Source organism: Lutjanus erythropterus, chromosome 5 (assembly GCF_056507025.1).
Source record: "Lutjanus erythropterus isolate fLutEry1 chromosome 5, fLutEry1.hap2, whole genome shotgun sequence".
NCBI lineage: Eukaryota > Metazoa > Chordata > Actinopteri > Lutjaniformes > Lutjanidae > Lutjanus > Lutjanus erythropterus.
The window spans coordinates 37,290,452-37,312,192 of NC_139321.1; the positions used below are offsets into that span (position 1 = coordinate 37,290,452).

The window sequence follows — 21,741 nt, forward strand, 5'->3', positions numbered from 1 at the left end:
TTTGAAAAACAGCGTCCTTTAACCCTCTACCCTTTGACCCAACCCATAAAAAAACGGTAGAAAAATGTCCACAACTGTTATTGTGCTTAAATTTTCCTTTGCCCTATATGGACCTGAGTGGTATAACCAGGGAACCTCATGTCTACACTCTTAGTAGTGAGGGTTCTAAAAAGGTTCCTCCTGAGGGGCAAAGACAATTTGCTTCTGAAGGACCGAAACATTTGTCAAGGGTTATTTGAGATTACAAGTTTCCTTATGAAGCCCCCTTTCAACAATCCTTGAATTTATGTTTCACAGCTTTTAAACAGTTGTTTTTTTCATGCAGGATCATCCACAGGTAGATTGTATGGACTCCTGCCAATGTACTAATGTACTTACATCAGTCTACTGATATCATGACATCAGCCTCTGACTCAGGAGTAAACAGCTGTGTGAGCCATCTGACTGAGCATCTGTATTCAGGTTGCCTGACGTTGAGACATTAAGAGTTCGTGACGGGTCTTTGACACTTGTACCTGTAATTATGTGTAAAAACAACACTTTGCTGCATGCCTGCGCGGTGCAATAATCCGTCTCACCTACAGACTTGTGAGGAGATGATCCCCGTCTCACTGCAGGGACGCCACATGGGATCATCATGATTCAGACTTTGTCACAAGTGCGATTACCTCAGGGTTGTTTTATTCTCTCAACAGAAATCACGTCCTGAGGGAACAGAGGGCTGCTTTTCATCCACACAGCACTGAGAATATTTTTTATAAAAGCTTGTTTATGCTCAGTTAATGTTCAACATATCGGAAATCTGATAAAACTCACATAAATGGTTTGTTAATTGTTACATATGTGGCTTAAAGGGTCTCCTTGTAGAACAAGTGTGGAACGTTGCCAGTTTTCATGTTTGTATACAATTAAGCAACAAGAAGAACAACATTAAAAAAGACAGTTTGGATGATTTGAAATGGAGTTGTATGAAATACATATTCATATTCAGTGTATTATCTGCAGTAGATGATGGTTTGCACACTCCCAGTTTGAAGAAACAACAGGACTACTGGTGTAGAAAGTTATGAAATGTACAGCTGTGGACAGACACTTAAAGAAATCAATATCAGTTTAAGTGTATGCTATATTCAGTATATTTTCACAACTTTACCTTGCTGTCAGACAGCCATTTCCAACAGGAAAACACTGTTATAAAATCCAAATATTGCTCTCTCAAAACTAACCCAACTCCTTCGGGGGAAAAAATGTCATTTTACCCTGAAGAACACGGGAGATGTCTCAGTCTTCCACTGCCTCGATCTGTTGGTTTGTCTGTGTTAATGCATTCATTCATTCCCTAAGGGGGGGGGAAAGCAAAAATCACAGGGCATCCCCAAGACTTTTTCTGCTCTGAGGTTGTCAAACTTAGCTTTGCACATGCAGACTAAAATCACAATTTATACAAAAGTCTGTGCACAAAACTATTTAAGAAGATACTTTTTTTTTGTCCTCACTCACAAATAGTATGTTAATCAGTAGGCCACACCTCTGTGACTTTTCAAGCTCTATAATAATGAACTGTGTTTAAACCTGTATACTCTGTTGAGACATTTAACAAAAGTAAAGGTTCAACAAATGGAAACAATTATAATTTATGTTAACTTTTGACAAAAAAAGTGTAGAATGGATCACATATTCTTTTGGTGTGTGTGCATGCAGTCTGGTTGGTGGGTGGGACGTGCTCAGCTTTTCTTAGATACCATGAGGGCAGACTGCCAAGAAAATAACACAATAACCCAACCAAACTAACAGATCTTTTTTCTCTGCTTTTCCACAATTAATTGAAATGTTATCGAAATAGCAATATGGCTTTCTGCAATTTTCCAGTTGCAGGAGGTGCAATATTTGTTTAAGGCAAAATGTGCGTCAAAGAACTTTTAAATGAATGATGTGAGGCAGAGGTGTCCTGTCCTACAAATCTGATTCTACAGACTTTAAAATAACATCTTCATTTGGTACAGATTACTGCAAAAAACAAATCTCATCATATTCATGTTTTTCAATCAAAATAGGAATAATGATATAAAAGTTAACATTGCCTCTAATAATGCAAATCATATCACAATTGCAATATCAGTCAAAATAATCACAAATACATATTTTTTCAAAATTGTTCAGCCATATTCTTGAAACTGGGGGCTTCGACCACCATCTACTGTAGGTAACACACTTACTGTGAGTGAATGCCTCATGCGAACCTTCCTTCAAATAATTCTAACTGCTCCTTTAAGTTCTGTCACAATGGATGAAATCTCAGATAATATCCAGTCTCTTGTGACTAAAAGAATTTAATAACAGTATATAATCCACCTTTAAGACAGTGTACCTGGGGAAAATTTCCTTTTCAGTCGAATGAATCAGGTAAACTCTGTGATCTGTCAAGTCCAGACAATAGAATTTGGTAATACATTTAATAATATGAGCAAATAACAATTGTTTTCAATATCAATCAATAAATTAATTATTTGTGATGTCTTCAAATTGCTTCCTTTGTCCAACCAACAGTCCAAAAACCCCCAAACTCTTTATTTACTGTCATAAATGACAGAGAAGCAGCAAATCCTGACATTTAAGAAACTGGGACCAGAAAATGTTTGACATATTGCAAAATGACTGAAATGATTAATCAGTTATCAAAATAGTCGCCAATTAAATTTTCTTTGAATCAACTGATCCATCAATTAATCACTGCAGTTCTATAAGTTTTATATAAATTTTATCAAACCCAGTGATTTTAGAACACGTTACATTAATCAGTGAAAAACAACAATGGAAATAAGTGAAGAGTAAAAATGAAGGTCAGGTAACAAGCATACTACAATGTGTACTACAATGTACCACATACTAAATGTAACAGTATGCTGATTTTAGTGCACAAAACCATTAACCACAAAATCATGTCATTAATATATTTAAATGTTCCCCGTCTGTGAACAGCTCTTAGATTTCCTTAAAGCATTGCATTGTGGGAGAACATTGTCAGTCAACAGCACACTCAAAATCCGACTGTGTTCAGTCTTCTTTCTGTCTACATCGATTGTACTAAATTTCATGACTTTTCCAGTGAGAATGCACTTGCTACACCTTAGAGTTAGCATTTATTATGACTGTGGGATCAACCCAAAAGGAAAATGGAGAAAGTCTGAGGAAAGAAAATTCAAAGAGAGATCCCCGTTCGGCAGTGTGCGGTAAAGAAATCAGTGTGGAAAGGTGTCATCATACACACCTATTTAACAAAGCGGAAACACAGGCTGATAATAAGAACAAAGTGAACTCCATCTATAGAGAGTTTCTTATCTACAGACAAGTTAGCGAGTAAAGGCTGGACCGTTCTAAATGCAGAACAGATTGTTTCAGACTTATCTGGACAGTTTGTGAATGAGACAAATTGCTGGGAACCAAGATTGTGTTAGATTAGAGATGCAGGAAGCCAACCGTCCTGCAGATAAAGTGACACAGTATTTAAAGGTTGTTTTGGACACTTGGTGACATATGAGCAGTTTGTTGAGCACCACTGTACTATAATGTTGGGGCTAAAAATCTTTAAATTACACTTCAGAAGAAGAACCCTTTTTGAACCCTCATTTTTAAGAGTGAGGTCCAGTATTTGTCTGTTTTGGCTCAGTTGTTTCTTTAATACATAAACTGGCTCTCAAGTGATTTCACTCCATCCTGCCGTAGCTGGAAATAAAGGGTCGTGACCTGTGATATTTTTACTCTCATATCAACTGTGGACTCACAGCCACTCACTGTTATCATCACTGTGTTTCTCTATTTCAGGCACTTCATAAGTCCTGTTATCCCGCTGCTACAGTAGCACGAAAACTACCGACCTGTTCGCAGTGTCAGCAGTATGTCAGATATCTGTGTTTATTTATGTGGAGATTCAGCGTTTTCAGACACAACACTGCCCTCATAGCTGGAGGAGATTGGTGTGTTGCCAAAATAAACTCCTCCTGGATGATATAAGCGCCAATATTCTTACTTTTTCTGTCAGTTTTAGTCACCAAAAAATGATGTAACGTGAACAGGAAGAAAAAAAGTTTATGTGAGGTTCTTAATCCCAACATAGGTCTTTTTTAAATGAGTAATTATAAAAATATTAAATGTGCAAATTGCTCTCAAGTTAAATTCTTTTAAACCACAGATACTTTCAGGTAGCCGCGCAACAGGTGTACTTGATTGATCAATAAATCAATATCAAAGAAGAGAGGTTACGTTTAATGACTTGTGCAAACAGTGACACAAAGTGTTGTTCTACTTTTTATGACTTAAAATATCATGAGAGCCAAATGATCACGTTTACGATCAGGTCCTTCCAGTGGACTTTGGATCACCCAGATAGGATTTACCTTCCTTATCATTCAAATATGAGCAGCAGCCAATCAGCTGTGACAACAGCGGCGTCATGTACGGGATGTTTCCACTGTATTCCACAGAACTGTTTGCCTGTCATAAACTGACAGCTTGTTATCAGCAAAATCACCATATGCTGTGCCATTAAAAGGGATATTTAATGATTCATCGTCCTCTGCTTGTAAAGGACACAGCTTCCACATGTCTGTCTGGTGTGGGGTCCTGCAATCTGCAGCCCTTCGGCCCCTCTTAAGTGTCTCCCTGTCACTTTGGCAAGAAATTATATGGAAATAAATAAATTGTTGACATTTTAAGTTTCATTTAGTACATTGTAAAAACAAAAAAAGTTGAGAAAAATTTGAGCCCAACTCAAATTCATAAGTTTTGAAAAAGTTTTACCAACTACTTATATTTTGTTGGAAGAATTTACTTTACCCCAAAAATGTATTTAAAAAAATATTAAGTAAATGCATTGAAGTGAAAGTGAATGATGTTTAATCGACATGGAAATTAGTCGCCAGGAACATCAGGGGGCAGACGGATCGATATCAAAATAATCTATAGGTTGTCTAGTTTTTGAAGACTGATTCTAGCGTCAACAGGATCAATACCAAAAAAGGAGTCAGATTTTCTCTGCTAAGTACACTGAACAAGATTAACTTTCCCAGTCAAACTTAATGAGAAAACCCCTCTGGCCTTAAAACACTCAGAGAGACTGAGCGTACATGTCAAAGCTTACATCCTAAACAATAAGGCTGCATTAAATGATGTATAAACAGTCTGAAAAGGCAGAATGTGTTTGCACTTGCTGTCTGTATCACCGGTGAGATTTCTCTGTGGGTTTGTGTAGGCGAGATGTTATTTGCTACTGAAATCCAGGCAAGAGGAAATCACCCAGCAAGCTTTGCAGTCGATTAAGTCAAGCTTTCGGTGAGAGTACCACGTAATTATGGGCCTAATCAAAATCCAAAGATAGCATCAAAAGGAACTGTGTGTGTGTGTGTTGAAGCTATGCGAGCGCTATTAGGCCTGTATTTACTGTTTCTACCCTCTGAAATTCAACATGCATGGTCAGGATGTTTCCTCTGCCGCAGTCCGTATCTGTCCGATCAAAAGTGAGTCCAGTGAGTCTTGTAAATAATCCACTTACTACAGTACAGTGCAGTGGAAACTGCATAATAACATTCACCAGGGAGAAAAGCATTTCAAGGCTGTGTGTGTGTGTGTGTGTGTGTGTGAGCGAGTGAGGAGGTTTATGGTTTGAAAAAGGAGTATCTTATCTTTGTAGTCATGCTTGAACAGGTGACTCCCAAAGAACTGTACTCCCCGCAAGTCAGTCAGCATGTTCAGTAATGAGAGAGGATAAGAATTATAAACATCAACAGTGAATGATTAAGCTTTTTCCTGGCAGGCTACAAGAATCGCCTCAGTATTTCTGTGGGCAACGTTTGGAGGGTTACTTTAAAAATGTTTTCACAATTACCTGTTAAAAATGTAACTCGATTACTGTCAGTTACTTTTGGATTATCTCAATTCAAAATATGGTCAAACTGTTCAGCCTAATTGTGGTTTATTAACTGTTTGTTCACATATTCCTTCATTTGTTATGTATGAAGTCATGGTTAAATTAACACTGATAATTCTGCACATTTAAATGTATGTTGTGCAATGAAATTAATTTTGATTCATTTGAACAGAAACTTTTTGTGGAGCTGTCTGAACACCATCAACAAGTCACCACCTATAGTCCCAGAATATTTTTCAGTAGTAGTATTGTATTAAAAATTTCTCCAGCCATCCTGTATGAATTATACAGGTAGGCTAAATGTATTGTGTTTAGCTGTTTAACTACAGTGAGTTAACAGTACACTGTAGTTTTCTGTTACATAATATTTCTGCGCACCCAGCTAGGTTTGTAGCCTTTATCCCACTTTAAGACATTTTCTTATATTAGGTTAGCACTGCTATCTTACTTTCAAATAATGCTTTTATTGGGACTTAAAGGAATAGTTAGAATTTTTGGGAAATACACTCTCCTTTAAAGGTAGAATCAGTCTGAGCTGTTTGTAAACCAACCAGAAGGAGCAGGAGAAGCATCCTGTGCACAGCAAAATAATGAGAAGATGCAGATATTTTAACTTTGGACAGAACCAGGCTAACTGTCTTACCTCTATGCCAAGCTAATAACTGCCTTGATTTTTATATATTTACAGGAACAATGCATGAGATTTAAGTGGCATCTAGCAGTGAACTTACAGATTGCATTCACTTTGCCTTACCCTCAGAAGCTGGTTGTGACAGTCCATGTTTGGTTTGTCCATGCTGGGCTACTGTAGCAACATGGCAGCCTCCGGGGAAGAGGACCTCTGCAGATAATAACGGCAACAAAAACACGACATTTCTTATTTGCAGCTCATTATACAGTAATGAAAACATACTTATGAATATTACATTAAATCTCTGCCATATTCTCACAATAAATCCCTGTAAATCTGACACGCTGGACCTTTAATATCAATCCTCTCTCCTAACTAACTCTCTTCTAAGTGAAAAGCAATATATTTCCAGAACGTTGAACTATTCATTTAAAAATTGGCCATTGACATCTAGTAGAACTCCTATGATCTATTACACAAGAAATTTAATTTCATTTTATCCAGATTGCAACATATAAAGTAGTCTTTATCGTGAGAAAAAAAATCCAACTTTAGTGCCCCCCAGTGGCAGTATCAATAATGAAACTGAAGCACTGATCATAATAATTATATTTTTTAAAGATTCAATAAAAAATACCTATAAATAGGAACTTCATATTTACTATTTTGCTTTACCTCACAATATGAAATATTACATATGATTACATATTATTTAAAAACGCGCTTAGTATCTTATAAATTATTAATGATTAATGGCATTTTTAACTACTGGTTAAGGAAAATGCAAAAAAATTGCAACCAATGTTTGGAGAGGTGACTGTAAAGCTGCAATGATTAATCCATTATTAAATGTTTTTACTAAATTAATTGCCAACTATTTTGATAATTGATTAATCGTTTAGATTTTTTTTTATGTCAAAATTCTCAGATTTCAGCCTCTCAAATGAATGTTTTCTGGTTTCTTGAGGATGTCAACTTGAGCTGTGGAAAACAGGTATTTTTCAGCATTTTCTGGCATTTTACAGACCAAACCACCAATCGATCAATAGTCGATTAATTGAGAAAATAATCAGCAGATGAAATGATGAAAATAATGATTAGTTGCAGCCTGTGACCAATCAGCAGAACTGAGAAGGAGTTGGGAGTAATTTAGACTTAAGGTTTGGGAAAACAGAAACCCCGCTGATTGAATGGCTACTATTGATAATCAGCGGTTAAAAAGTAACTAATACTCTGAATAGTTTTTGAGACGAATACTTTTACTTAAGTATTTTTCTAAAACCAGTACTTTTACTTGTAACTGAGTAATATTTTAGTAATGTAACAGTACTTGTACTTGAGTACAGATATTCAGTACTCTTTCCACCACTGATTACCTGTAGTGTCTATCCTCTAATATTCCCATAATGTTCCTTTAAGCGCTGGGATGTTTGGAGCAGTTGTGTTTGTGGGAGGGCTCTGCCGGTGGGAACGGCCTCATGACGTACCTCTGTTGACAGTAGTAAAACTTCCACACATACACACCCACCGACACACACACACACTCACATGCTGCCTCCTCCATCTCACTCACACTCTCCCGCCGAGCTGACAGTGAACCTCCGCCGCTCCGCGCCTCTCTCTCCTCCATCACCCCGTGTTCTCTCTCCGTCTGCGCGCCGTGGTGCCTTCACTGCCCCGCGCGTCCCGGCTGTGCGCACATCTCATCTCATCTCGTCCCGCTCCGGAGAACCAGAACCAGAACCAGAGCCTGAAGCTGAACTGTTTAAACCCCGGACAGACTGAAAAAACCCCAAAACAAAACAAAACAGGAATATGGCCACTAAAGCGATGGAGTGTATGAATCTGTCGGAGGATCAGATCAAACTGCTGGAGGAAAGTTTCAAAGACAGCAAGTACCCTGGAGGGACGACGCTCGTGTTGATCGCTGCGCAGTGTGGACTGTCAGAGGAGGAAACACAAGTGAGTACAAAAAATGATTCAGTTCTCTCTGTCTTCTTACTGTTTGTGTGATCACTGGTTAAAATTAATGTGTAGAATTAAATTTTCATTGTTTTTTAGGCTCTAAATGTGTGTTGCTTAAAGCTTGTCATGGACAAATGATATGCAGCATTTCCACAAATAATAAGACTATTGAAGACAATAATTTACTATTTATCATTTTAACATTCCTGTCTGGTGCATAAAAATTGGATTATTTTGTAATTTTCTCTGATTTTCTTTTATTTTTAGTGATTTAAACATGTCAACAACAATTGTATATATGTGTATTTCATCTATCTGTGGTATTCCTTAGTCCTTTGGGTCTTAAAGTTTTCTTATGAGATATAATATCATTTATTACTAGAGCCTGACCAGTACTGCATTTTTGACACTAATGCAGATACCAATTGTAGGGGCTAAAAAAAACCAATATTGATTTATCAGCTGATATTCTACTTATAGATATAAAACCAAAAAGGACACAGTAAACAGTAAACTTTAACTGGTATTTTTAATAATTAGAAATAACCACAAATACAATAAATAAATAAAAAATACAACAACTTGAATGAAAAAAGAATCAAATAATATCTCAATATTTTTAGGCTATTATGCAATACATGATACATATCTCAATATATATCATATATCATATCATATACTATGCTTGAATAAAGTACCTAAAACTATGCTGAACTGTGGTACTTGAGTAAATGTACTTCATTACTTCCCATCTGCAGATTTCAGAGGTTTAAGTAAAATCATTATCAGTAAACTTAATTTTATGATGTCACTACCTGGTAGAAAGTTCACAAATCATGAGTATTGTCAGTGTCTCCGTCACATGATTTCTGAAGAAATAACAATAAACTGCTTAAGGGAGATTAATAAAATAGATTATGTGCACATGTGGATATTTGTCTGTTTGTCTAAAAGCAAAACTTAAAATCTGATGTCAAACACAGAGCTGCTGTGGTGACAGTGAGTGGAGCAGGTTTGTGGACACCAGTGTCAGAGCTCAGAGTGATTCAGGCGTCCAGTATTTCTGTTCAAGTGTCACAGTGTGATGAAATAATCCTCATCTGAGTGCAAACGCTGACCACAAAGCTGGCATCGCCCCACTGATTGTCACTGGAGCGGCTCCAGGTTTTTTTTCCTGATGAAGTCACGTCAGAGTCCAGTTTCCCGCTGCTTTTTTTTTTTTTTCACCCCTGGGAACAACTGTAGTTCACTCTCTACAATAAACCCAGATTCATCTGCACAGGGTGGCTTTTAAAGTTTAAAGAGATGAACTGAAGGGAAGATCATCTGTCAGTCAGTGGTTCTTTAAGTTTGAGTTTCTGTAGCTGGTGATGTGGTCGCTGTTGCCACACCTGTTTCATGTTGGTCGGATGTGGGAAACACGTTTTTGCTGAGCTGCTTTTGATGTACCATGAGAAACAAAGAGAAAACACAGGGTTAAGTGTTTGTTTGGTGCAGCAAGGACTTTAATGTACAGCTAAAACAATTTGTCAATGTATTGATCAGTCCATCACCAAAACAACATTCATTGGTTCAGGTTCTCAAATGTGAGGATTTATTGCTTATTTTTTTGTCTTATGTGAATATAAACTGAATATCATTGAGTTTTTAACTGTTGTTCGGACAAAATAATCCATTTTAAGACATCACTTTGGGCTTTGGGACATTGTAAAGTACATTTTACACTATTTTCTGACATTTTACTGACCAGTTAGTTGTAGCCAATTACAATTTAATTGGCAAACATTTTTAAAAGAAAACATGGAAAAGTACATTCTTGACCTCGGGCACGATATTTTGACAAAATAATATTAAATCAAGGTTCACTCAGTTGGTTTTTCCAGATATTTCAACCACATTTTCACCACCCGAAGGAGTAGGTTCAGACTCCAAACTAAAAAGTGTTTTTTCCAAAGCAAAAAAGGAGGACATCTTTTCATTTAATGTCGCATCAGAGTTTGAAGAAAATGGGGTCACAACTACAACACAGCGATTTTCATTTTCGATTAATCTGCTGATTATTTCCATAATTGATCACTTATTCAATAAAATGTCAAAAAAATCTTAAAAATGCTCATCACAATCTCCCAGAGCCCAAAGCGACGTCTTCAGATTTTCTCTTTTGTCATTATGATCTTTTGTCATAAATGATTTTAGAAAAAACTTGCAAATCTTCACATTTAAGAAGCTGGAACCAGCAAATGTTTTACAAGTTTGCTTGAAAAATCAAAATAGTTGGCAATTAAGTTTCTTTTGATCAGCTAAACAATCAATCATCCAATCATTGCAGCTCTAGAGGAAAAACATCTGCTCTCTAAATCTCAGTCAGTTCTATTTAGTTTTACCTTGCAGGACTTGGAGAAACACAAGTTAGAGCTTATTAGGTCAGCAACTTACAATTACTTTCACAGTCGATTAATCCAATTAATTGGTAAAAATGACGTATTTTTGCAGGCTAACCCTGAGGTTAGCATCGCTTTGGTTCCCTCAACAAAAAGCTGATGTGATTTTTCCACTGGAATTTGGATTAGTGCAGAAATTAAGCTCTGTGGTGAACAGATGTTTATCGTACTTGCATGTTTTATTCAGCAAGATAATCACTTTTATGACTTTGGGAGCGTAAATGCAATTGCTAATATGCTGCAGCACTCTATTCAACACTAAAAAATCATTAAAATGCCCACCACAGTTTCCTAGAGCCCATGGTGATGTCATCAAATACTTGTTTACTGGGTCAGAAGTCAAACCCTGAAATATTCAATGTAGTATAATGTCATGGTGAGGGAAAGAAGCAAATTTCCCTGATTGAGAAGCTTGAAGGAGCAATTTGTAGTCATTGCATGTGCAAAAATGAGTTCGGCAGTCCAAATAACATGTTTGAGCCACAGACTGTGGATTAAATACGTTGTAATCCTGCTTAATATATGATCAATAGTTGAAGTGAGTTGTGTCCCCCTGTCCTCTCCTCCTGAGCGGAGACAGGCAGGCTGCAGGGACACTGCAGGAGCACAGGATGCATGCAACATAATAACTGACAATAACAAGTGACACTGAGTCCTACAGCTCATCAGATCAGCTCTTTATATCTGTCAGTTGTCTGTCAGTGTAAAGTTAAGCCTGTTATCCTGAAAACAAAAGTCCACTGCTCTGAAATAACACACTCTGCCTTCTGCCTGCCAAACTCCATTAACATTTTGCTCAATTTAACAGTTATAAACATCTACAGCTTCTACAAGATTATTAATGATTTCATAGGACTCATAAACAGACATGTACTCATTTGGTGAAAATTCGGCATTAGTTTGAACTCTGATTAACGTGAAACAGACAAACAAAACAGTTATTCCTGTCTGAATGGAAATTTTAAAGGCAAACACTGCGGTTGTAGCGTTCTTGTCAAGTGACACAAGTATTTCAACTTAACAAATTTCCTTGATCTCTGATGACGCATCGTGGTCATTATATGATTTATTACAGTAAACATATTACAGATTTCTTCTTTAACAAGAGAATGTTTGGATTTTTTCCAATAAAATTACTTTAAATGTTTAATCAGGTATCAAAACATTTTGTCCATTAATTAATCAATTAGCCAAATAGACTGATCCGTGCAGGGCTAGAGCTTATAAGTGACCACATCATTATTCAAATCAAATAAGAAACACAATGTTCACTATAGCAGGAAGGAGCCACCAGACAGCGATTATTGAGCCCACTGAAAAACTGCTAATTATATTAAATATTGCATTATTTCTTCGGTATTTAATCTCTTTCACCCCTCCTCTCTCACATGTAAACACTCCCACCACCCCTCTATCTGAGGAATGTCTTGGACCTACTGTAAAGTCTGCAAAACTGTCACATCAGGAGCCAGATGTGAAGCTTCAGAGCGCAGATAACAACCAGCATGCTGAGAGCGCTCTGAAGTTCTGCAGGCACCTCCAGTAACATTCCTCCGATAGAGGGATCAGTGTAAAAGCACTCGGAGAATCAGTCATCATCCATTATGAGTCTTAGTTTTTTTTTTTAGAGTGGAATGATCAGTGTCTCATTTTGGAATAAAAATCATCAGCTGGTTTTCCTCTGCAGGATTTGGCAGGCAAACAACACGACTATTTGCTTAGCTGTACTCACTGGGAGGTAAAACCCTACATGCAAATTCTGTCATTTGAGTTGACGTAGCATCAGGCTCGTTTCATAGGCAAATTTCTGCTCATGTTTTTGCTGGTGGGGCTTGACAGACGGGTTCAAAGAGCTCTCATGTGGCAGCGAACATGTGTGTCCTTTTCATAATTAGCTCTCATACAGCACATTTAACCAGTCAATAACTCGATGGTGCATGTCACACCCATGCTTGTCACTGGTTTCCCCACTTGGACTCCACAAACCAGTTCCTCTGGATTTCTCGTGGGTGAGGTTACACAGGCACAGAAACAGTCAGCTGCAGATCTGATCATCATCATGTGTAAACAGGTTCATCAGATGAGGTATTTTGTATTTTAGGTGCAAGTGTAGCCTCTTTTACAGTTTGCTTACACTGGATATGTAGCAATTTTTCAAAAACATTTACATGCTTTATTGTACAGATTTTGTTATATTGTTACTATATTATCTCTGTTATACAATGTGGTAGATTGTACAGATTTGTATATTTTCTTATAATTGCTCTATGCTTATATATTTTTCTATTTTTGAATGGAGAATCTATAAAAAGACTAATTTCCCCCCGAGATCGATAAAGTATTCCAGATTCTGATAAAGATACTTTTTCCGAAATGGGGCTTTGATCTGCAAACCACACTCTGAAGAACTATGTTGATGGTCATGTTTACCAAGGAAATGAGAATATCAGTCATGCAGATTTATGTAAACTTAATGCAGTTATTTCTCTTAAAATATGGGCAATAAAAAAAGCTGCGTTTGAACTCCGACAGAATGAAAAGAGAGGGCATCATTCCATTAGTTTAGGTATTTTTATTGGGCAAAAACCTGTACAAAATCAAAAGCTGTCTGTCTGATACTGTAGTTTAACCTGAGAAAGTTCAGACAAATTTTTACTGAAAGGCCTCACAGAGGCTGTAGCAACTGTTTTCAGTAACTGTGTAATTTAAGGAAGTATTAAGGACAAAGGATGGGTTACCTTTGCAGCTATGTGTAACTACAATACATTGTTTATAGGCTAAATGATGGATAAACTTGTGCTAAAACACAATTATATAATGCCAGACAGATACTGAGTGTTTGTTGCACAGGAGTGCTGAAGTGCTGTCCTGAGTGGATATAAGAAGATCTGCTGGCAGGGAGAAGTCAGTAGTCCTACACACGACAAATGGATGCAATAAATAAAATTTAAAGTGTAATACATTCATTTTCTGTAACCACTTAGTCCGTAAGGGTCGCGGGGCTGCTGGAGCCTATCCCAGCTGACATTGGGCGAGAGGCAGGGTACACCCTGGACAAGTTGCCAGTTCATCGCAGGGCTGACACATAGACAGACAACCACTCACACTCACATTTACACCTACGGGCAATTTAGAGTCACCAATTAACCTAACGTGCATGTCTTTTGACTGTGGGAGGAAGCCGGAGAACCCGGAGAGAACGAGGAGAACATGCAAACTCCACACAGAAAGGCCCTGCTCCAGCCAGGGAGCTGGGGGATCGAACTCAGGACCTTCTTGCTGTGAGGCGGCAGTGCTAACCACTGCGCCACCGTGCCGCCCAAGTGTAATACAGAGTACAGTAAATCTTCCTCATGAGTTGGCGCCTCTGATAAATGTGCGTTTAGAGGGAAAAATCGACAACACTCACCTGTGATAGCAAGATCTGAGTGTGGCAGCCAATCACACGTAAGTTGAGTCAGGCACTTAGAGCCCGCCCCTCTCAGCATCCAAAGAGAAGAAATAAAAACCTGTACAATTTTCTATTTTTGAATTTTACATTCATCTATCCAACATTCCACAAATAGAAAATTAGGAAAATGACTCCAAAATCTTAGTTTTACATTGATGTGACGAAAAATACAATTTTAGGAAATATAAATGTCATTTTCCAATTTTCTATTTTTAATTATTATATGACAAATTGAACCGATAAGCATTATACAGACCGTGTAGCACAATAACTTGATTCTTTCTCAGTTGTTCATGATGTTGCACTGTCTGTCGATGTTAAATAAAGGATAATGTACAGTGAGCAGGTCATTATTGTGAAATAAACCCTGGCAGGGTGATGCATGCCTAACATAAAGAGGAGGGGTCTTGAATAATCATTTACAGAGTCAGAATTGAGTATTTAACAAAGCCAAATAATAAGCATATTTATTGTACTACTATAATGTCTGAAATTAGCCATGTGGCTCCCCAAAGCAGTAGCTCAGCATTGGCATGGGCTACCAAAGCTCTCAGGAAGTGACATGATACCCACTGAGCAGTGCATCTGAAAAGATACATACTACTGTTTATTCACACAAAAGTATGTGTCTTATGAGTATGTAGTGCATAGTGTGTGATTTCAGACCCACAGGATTTGGCCAAGCCCCACCCTCTGCATGTCATGACTAGAACATCAGAGGTGTTTCATTATTTCTCTTCGTCCACTGAGGTTTATGAATCGGCTTTTTCTGTCCCCAGAGCAGCTTCGGATATGTTTGTTAAACTCCCTAATTCCTGATCCAGTGCTGGTGAATGTTTCTATTCATTGTATACAGAGGTGGGAGAATCTGGCCCAACCTGACAGGGGAAGCCTGGTCCGGGGTGAGGTAAAGGTCTGGCCCCTCATCAAAAGACCTGACTTCATTTCCAGCTGATGTTTTTTTTTTTTTTGCCTCCTTTTTCTTCCTGCCGCCCCCCTCCTGTCAAGTGTTTGGGATTTGCTAACAAAGCTCTCATTGGAGAAGGTTTAGTTGAAGAAACACACCCGACTACCACTCCCTCCTTGCTTCACATTAACAACATTTACAATGTGCTTCAGCCTCTGTGCGGCATGTTTGAGCTCCTTTCATAGAATGTTTTATTTGTTCTCAGTCAATGGCGTAAAGGTAGAGTCAAGTTTGAAAGACCTCATTATGTAATCCACTGCTAGTCAAAGGGGAAAAAAAGTGACACAAGCAGCATTGTACGGGTCAGCAGGATTATAAATCTCACCATTATTGTTCTGAAGTGGCATGTGTGTGAGGCTTTTACAAGACATTCAAAGATCTTTTGCACTTTGTAAAAGGACCAGAACAAAACAGAGTACAAAAAAACCCCACAGAGACAGGAAACAAATAGAAACAAAGAATAATAAAAATTCAATGCCAATGACACAATAAAATAATTTTTAAAAATGATAAACTAGACTAAACCATCTAGATTGTTATCATGAGAGTTACAAAGTTTTGGAGATATCAGCTACAGAGATGTCTGCCTTCTCGCCAATATAATGGGACTAAATGACACTCAACAAAAATTTTATTTGAAAAATGTGTTTGCCAATATCTCCAAAACTCTGAAACTCACGCCAAAAAAATCTGGTGTATCCATCAGTGCATATTAAGCACGACATCATAACAAGACAAAAATGACACAACAAGCTGGGCAAAAAAACAACAACATAGAAGCAAGATGGAAAAGATATAATGATGAAAAACAATGTAAGAGATGAAACAAGATGTAAGCAAATGAAAAAGACGAATATGTAATATGAATATGTAAGAATATGTAATGAGACAAAAAAAAAGACTAAATGGACAAAAAAAAAAAACGTAAAAGACACAACAAGATGAAAAAGGCTTAATGAGACCAAAAAACAACGTAAAAGATGTAACAAGGCAAAAAAGATGCAATGAGACAAAAAACAATCTAACTAGACAAAAAAAAAGATGTAACAAGACAAAGACGACAAGATGAAAATAACAAAATTAAAAAGACATAACACAAAACTGTGTAAAAGATGTAACAATACAAAAACAACACTTCAAGATGAAAAAGACAACACAGACAAGTGAGGAAAGCTTGAGGGGAGAAAAGGTGACATTCAGTTAACTTTGCACAGAAACACTCAGTAGAAACGTCCTTCAGAGAGAAACTTGAAAGCTGTGGGGAAGATGCCTAAATTAAGAGAGTTTATTATAAGGAATTGATTTTTGTACCAAACCTAGAAGAGAAAATGGCATTTTCAAAGACTAAAGCTAATAAAAGATTCGCTTTAGTTGAGAAATATCTAGAGATGAGCTGTTGTAAGTTTTGAGTAACTCACAAAATTTATGTGCTACATCAAAGAAATGAGCTACACAAATATGAGGTCCCAAAACACAAGAGTGCAGCATGAACAGTTCAAGTTCTTGAATTGATTTTGTCTCTGCAAATCCAGGCGACTGCAAATGGGAATCTCATGTGTTTTCAGTACAAAATGTGGAAACTGTCCCTCCTGCCAGGAGCATGTCTCACTCAGCCAGCCAGGGTCTCGTGTCTTAAGGCCGCCGGTCTGAATCCCTCCCTTTCCCCTCGGCGTTATCGAGATGATGTCAGCATTGTTGTGAATCCCTTGACAACGTGTACCGCAAAACAGCAATGTGCCGGGTCACGGGTGTGTGTCGAGGCACTCCGCGCAGTCATCATCTGGTCAGAGTTTCAGTGGAGCAGTTATTGGTAGATCAGTCAGAGTGCAGAGGACTGGATCCAGAAACAGGCCTAGTCTTTGTGTGTTAGAACTGGATGGAAACATTCGTCGTCTGTGGTTTCCCTGATACAACTTAGCCTCAGGGTCACTGCTGTGAGTCAGTGACCGCATTTACATGCACCCAGAAATGTGACTGTAGTGTGTTTATGAAGATAATGAAAGGAACATGGCTACAGTTAATGACTCTTTTTAATCACAGACTTCATATTTGGGGGTTCTTGTGTTGATGATTGCGCTCTGGTCACAAAAATAACCAAACAAAAAAGCAAAAACAGTTGTTGTGAAATATGTCCATGACCCTTAATTATATTCATCTTCAGGTCAGACCATCCTGAAACATTTTCAATATTTAACTTGAATAAAACCTTAATTCTGCATTAAATTGCTGTTTTGGATGCAAAAAACATAACTTTCAGTTTTCCTGTGACTCTTTTTGTAATGCACTCTCATTACACAAAATGCATATCCTAAAAATAGCATAGTGTTGCATGCTAAACATTAGCATGTTAATGTGCCACCTGTAGGCTATGATAACAAGCTAACAGGCCATATTACATTTATTGTACTATGAATATATAAAATGCCAGCAGTAGAATGCTACAATGCTGTTATATGCTAAATGTCAACATGATTAGACTGCTGTTAATATGCTGACGTTAAAAAACAAATTACATGCTAAATTTCAACAATAGTTGTTTTACATGTCAACATGCTACTGTTAGATGCTACATGCTTAATGTCAGCATATGTTAAATTGAGTAGATTGTTATCTTAACATGCTATGATTAGAATGCTAAATGTTAAATTCAAAAGATGTTTACTTTGATGTTAACATACTAACGAGACAATGCTAAAATGTAAGATGTTACATGCTAAATGTTGGATGTGGATGGATGTGGAAGTTAAAGAAGGAACAAGCTGAATGCTAAATGCACAAGAAAAAATAATAGTTGTATACATTCTAACTTTAGCCAGGTTAACATACTCACAGCATAGTGTGTTTATTTGTGAATAAGCTTGTTGCAGATGAGCTTGTTAGCTTGCAAACATCCAGTTAATAGGCTGGAAACGTGCAAGTTCATTGTTGACGTTTTGAAAAAAGTGGATATTTGATGCACATGCATGTTATGCAAGTTAACATCTTATGACTGCAGCTTCTTAATGCTCAGAGGTTGATATAGGTCCAAAAGGAAGACTATTCCTTTATCCGAGCAGATGGCATCGAACTTGATGAAAATATAATTTTTTTTGTAACATTATGAACTAGGCCAACAGCTGCAATGCTCAAGTGACCTAAAAACAAACTGAAATAGACACCAGTTAAAACATTTCACACGTCTTTAAGTTGCACATTAGTCCTACTGTAGTTGTTTTGGGGTATCATGTGTCTTGGTTGAATACTGAGGACATGTAAATGTAAGTATTAGGTTGCCTAGTTTAGAATCATATGGTCAACTGAGCTGAGCTGATTGTGTATGTAAATACAACCAGTGGCCTGAGGATGAGAAAAATATAACAATGAATTCAGAGAACGCTGCATTTTGTTTAAATCATTCCTGACAATAAAAGAACTCCACCTGTAAAACTTCTCAGGAATATTCATGTCAGCTGGACCAGTTACCTCATCACTCTCGTGTTTCAGGCTCTGCAGCATTTTGTTGCCAAAGCTTGAACAAAAACCACTCCTGTTACCTGTTTCTAACACGTCCCTCTGTCCTTTTTCTTTTTGTTTCTCTATTTGTCTCCTGCAGCAATGGTTCAAGCTACGTAACGAGCAGTGGAGGGAGGCGGAGGGTCTCCCAGCTCAGCAGAAATCGGTGTTGGACTGAAGAATCTGCTGGATTGGGCCTGAAGCTCTGTGCTGACCCTGTTTCTCCTGGACAAACTGACCCCTTCCCTCCTCATACACTCCCCCTCTCCACGTGTCTCTTTTTGTATCTATGAAGCTATTTTAACTTACTGTTCGGAATGTGAAGGTGTTTGTGTGTTGTTGCCAATATAACCGCCATGTTTACAGAAATAAACATATCGTTATTCTAAGTTAAAATGACTGGAGTGTGCTTTTGAGGCTGTACTGTACATGGTTTGGGTTTTAAATTCACTGAGGAAGCAGAGTTATACAATGGTGGGATGAAGTTTAGAAAGGGTGGGGGGGCTTGGGGACAGTGTGCTTTTGTTTTCAGGCTTTGTTTACATGTACGTCTGTCGGCGGGGAGCGGAGCTGGACGCCGAGCGGGTCACAGGACTATAAAAGATGTAAGGAAGCGCTGGGATCACAATAGATGCTGCTGGAATCAGCTGCAGCTATCCAGGAACTTTCAGGGGCAAATGTGGAACATATCCAGTGTTAGAGAGGGGAGGGAGGGGACATGTGAGCGGACTGAGCTGAATGGAATCATGGGCTAAACAAACGACAGGTGATGTCATTTCATTGTCCCTTTTTCCCCTCCTGACCGCTCTCTGTAAAAAGGATGTGATCTCAGCAGCCTCAGAAAGATACCCTGGATCTTTCTCACTGTCAAGAAATTCCACGAAAAGATCAGAACCAAGCAATAAATTTATCCTGACAGAGCCTCACATATCTCTTTCCTCTGTGCCATAGAGCTCCATTGTTGTCCGAAAACCATTAAAAACACATTAATGAGTCATATCATTACCATGAACACAGTGTTTACATGCATACAATATTCCTTTTTTGCCCTCATTCTGAAAAATACAACAATCCCACTAAGCTGTTTACATAGCCAATGAAAATTAATGTTCGTCTAGCAAAGACCTGAGCAAAATGTGGCAGGGGGGCCGGATGTGGCCCAGTGAAAGATTTCATGTGGCCCACAAAGGTCATCATGGAAATACCAAAAATTAAAACACTAGCAAAGACAGTGAATAGCATTATGCTTACCATTAAACTGTAATCAGACCTTTAATTTGAAAGGGCTCAGTGCTGTGTTCATTTGTAATGATAATCAAGTGCATCTTTAACATTAAACTGTTACTTTATTCACTCAGTGCTGCACATTCATGATGTTTATGTTGTTCTTCTACTTTTGCTGCTGCTATTGTTGCAGCCTGTATGGTTCACTGTAAAACATCAAGTTTTGGACACTGACAACAAAATGTTAACCCACAATTCAACATGGCAATTCAAAGAGAGAGTGACCAACAGTAGAAGTGCCCCATATAGAGCACTTCTGACCATTCCATTATTAGAGATTTGGTCGTTATTAGGACCTTATATCGTTTGTGTCTGGCCCACAGCAGACTGATCAGTTTTTGATGAGGCCCCTCATGAAAAATAATTGCCCACCCCTGGTCTAGCTTCCCAACCATTGAATCTGTATACAAAGCTATATAAAAAGATACATTTTTTTGTTCTGAATTAGAATTAATAGTTTACTTAGTAGGCTACTTAGTAATCCTCAACTCTGTGACCTCTCAAGCTCTGTGATAATGAATCATCATTATTCTTTTGGTAAGGGTGAGTGTGTGTAAGCTTCTCTGTTGGGTTTTTAAAAGAAGAGATAGAAGAGATGCTGAGCTTTAACTAGAAAAGAGAAAATATCCAGAGGTAAAAGTTCTAAGAATGGGAACAATTTAATTGATGTTTATTTTGGACGTAAAGCTTTGGACTGAATCACCTATTCTTTTGGTGTGCGTCCACGGTTGTGCGGCCAGGGGGGGCTCTGCTAAACTTAGATAGGAAAAAAAAGGCTGGGAACCACTGTGCGAACATTCTCATGTACATCCAGCTGTGCATACTCTGATTTTGGACGTTCCTTGGCGTCAAAATAGGATTTTATCAAAGTTTTCCACCGGTGGTGGACTTCTTTGACCGTGTGAACACAGCCTCCTTCTTTCATCCAAGGTTGGCATTGTGATATCTGCACACGTCCAAAAACAAGTTGATGTCCAAGTCTTTCATAACGTTTAAAAGTAGAGGCCCAAACGCTCCATTTCAATTTTGGAGCATCAAAAAAGGACCAGAGCTTTTTTTTTTTTTTTTTTTCTGCAGCTGCGGGACCTGTTTGGAGAGAACTTAAAGGAATTTTAAAATAGGCACGGGCACAAGCAGTGGGTGCTGACAGAGCTGCAGCACCACCCGAAACCTGGAGAGTGTGTGAAACTGGACAGATGCGTTGATGTGATATAAAATGTTTCGATTAATCATGAATCCTAGTGTCACTGCACAGCTCTGTGGTGTGTGATTTTTTTTTTTTTTAACCCATCCTATTTAATCCTTTTAGTGTACTTGTAAAACTACTTAATTACTCCATGCAATTTAGTTATAAATGATTGTAAGTGTGGGAGAGCATGTACTGAGGCTGTGAGTCCTCTACAACAGCCGTGGGCTCTTTGCTGCATGTCATCCCCCCACTCTCTCTCCCTGTTTCCTGTCATACCTTCAGCTGTCCAATTTCAAATAAAGGCAAAAAAGGCCCCCCAAAATAAAAACTGAAAGAGTGTCATGATTATAAAAAAAATTTTTTGATCATGAATCCTGACGTTACTGGACACACCTGTG

The 21,741-nt window shown here is 38.0% G+C and overlaps 1 protein-coding gene across 1 annotated transcript; it reads left to right on the plus strand.

The window, feature by feature from the left end:
- Nucleotides 1–8,077: 8,077 nt before the first annotated feature.
- Nucleotides 8,078–19,266, plus strand: hopx (HOP homeobox). Its single transcript, XM_084719780.1, has 2 exons — nucleotides 8,078–8,516; nucleotides 18,971–19,266. The coding sequence occupies exons 1-2, from the start codon at nucleotides 8,370–8,372 to the stop codon at nucleotides 19,046–19,048; spliced, it is 225 nt and encodes a 74-aa protein (XP_084575906.1). The 5' UTR covers nucleotides 8,078–8,369; the 3' UTR covers nucleotides 19,049–19,266.
- The last annotated feature ends 2,475 nt before the right edge of the window (nucleotides 19,267–21,741 follow it).

Excerpts from the sequence above, each read along its gene's own strand:
- hopx (XM_084719780.1), top strand. The coding sequence starts at position 8,370 with ATGGCCACTAAAGCGATGGAGTGTATGAATCTGTCGGAGGATCAGATC. Across the intron at positions 8,517-18,970 it reads TGTCAGAGGAGGAAACACAA|CAATGGTTCAAGCTACGTAA; the intron begins GTGAGTACAAAA and ends TGTCTCCTGCAG.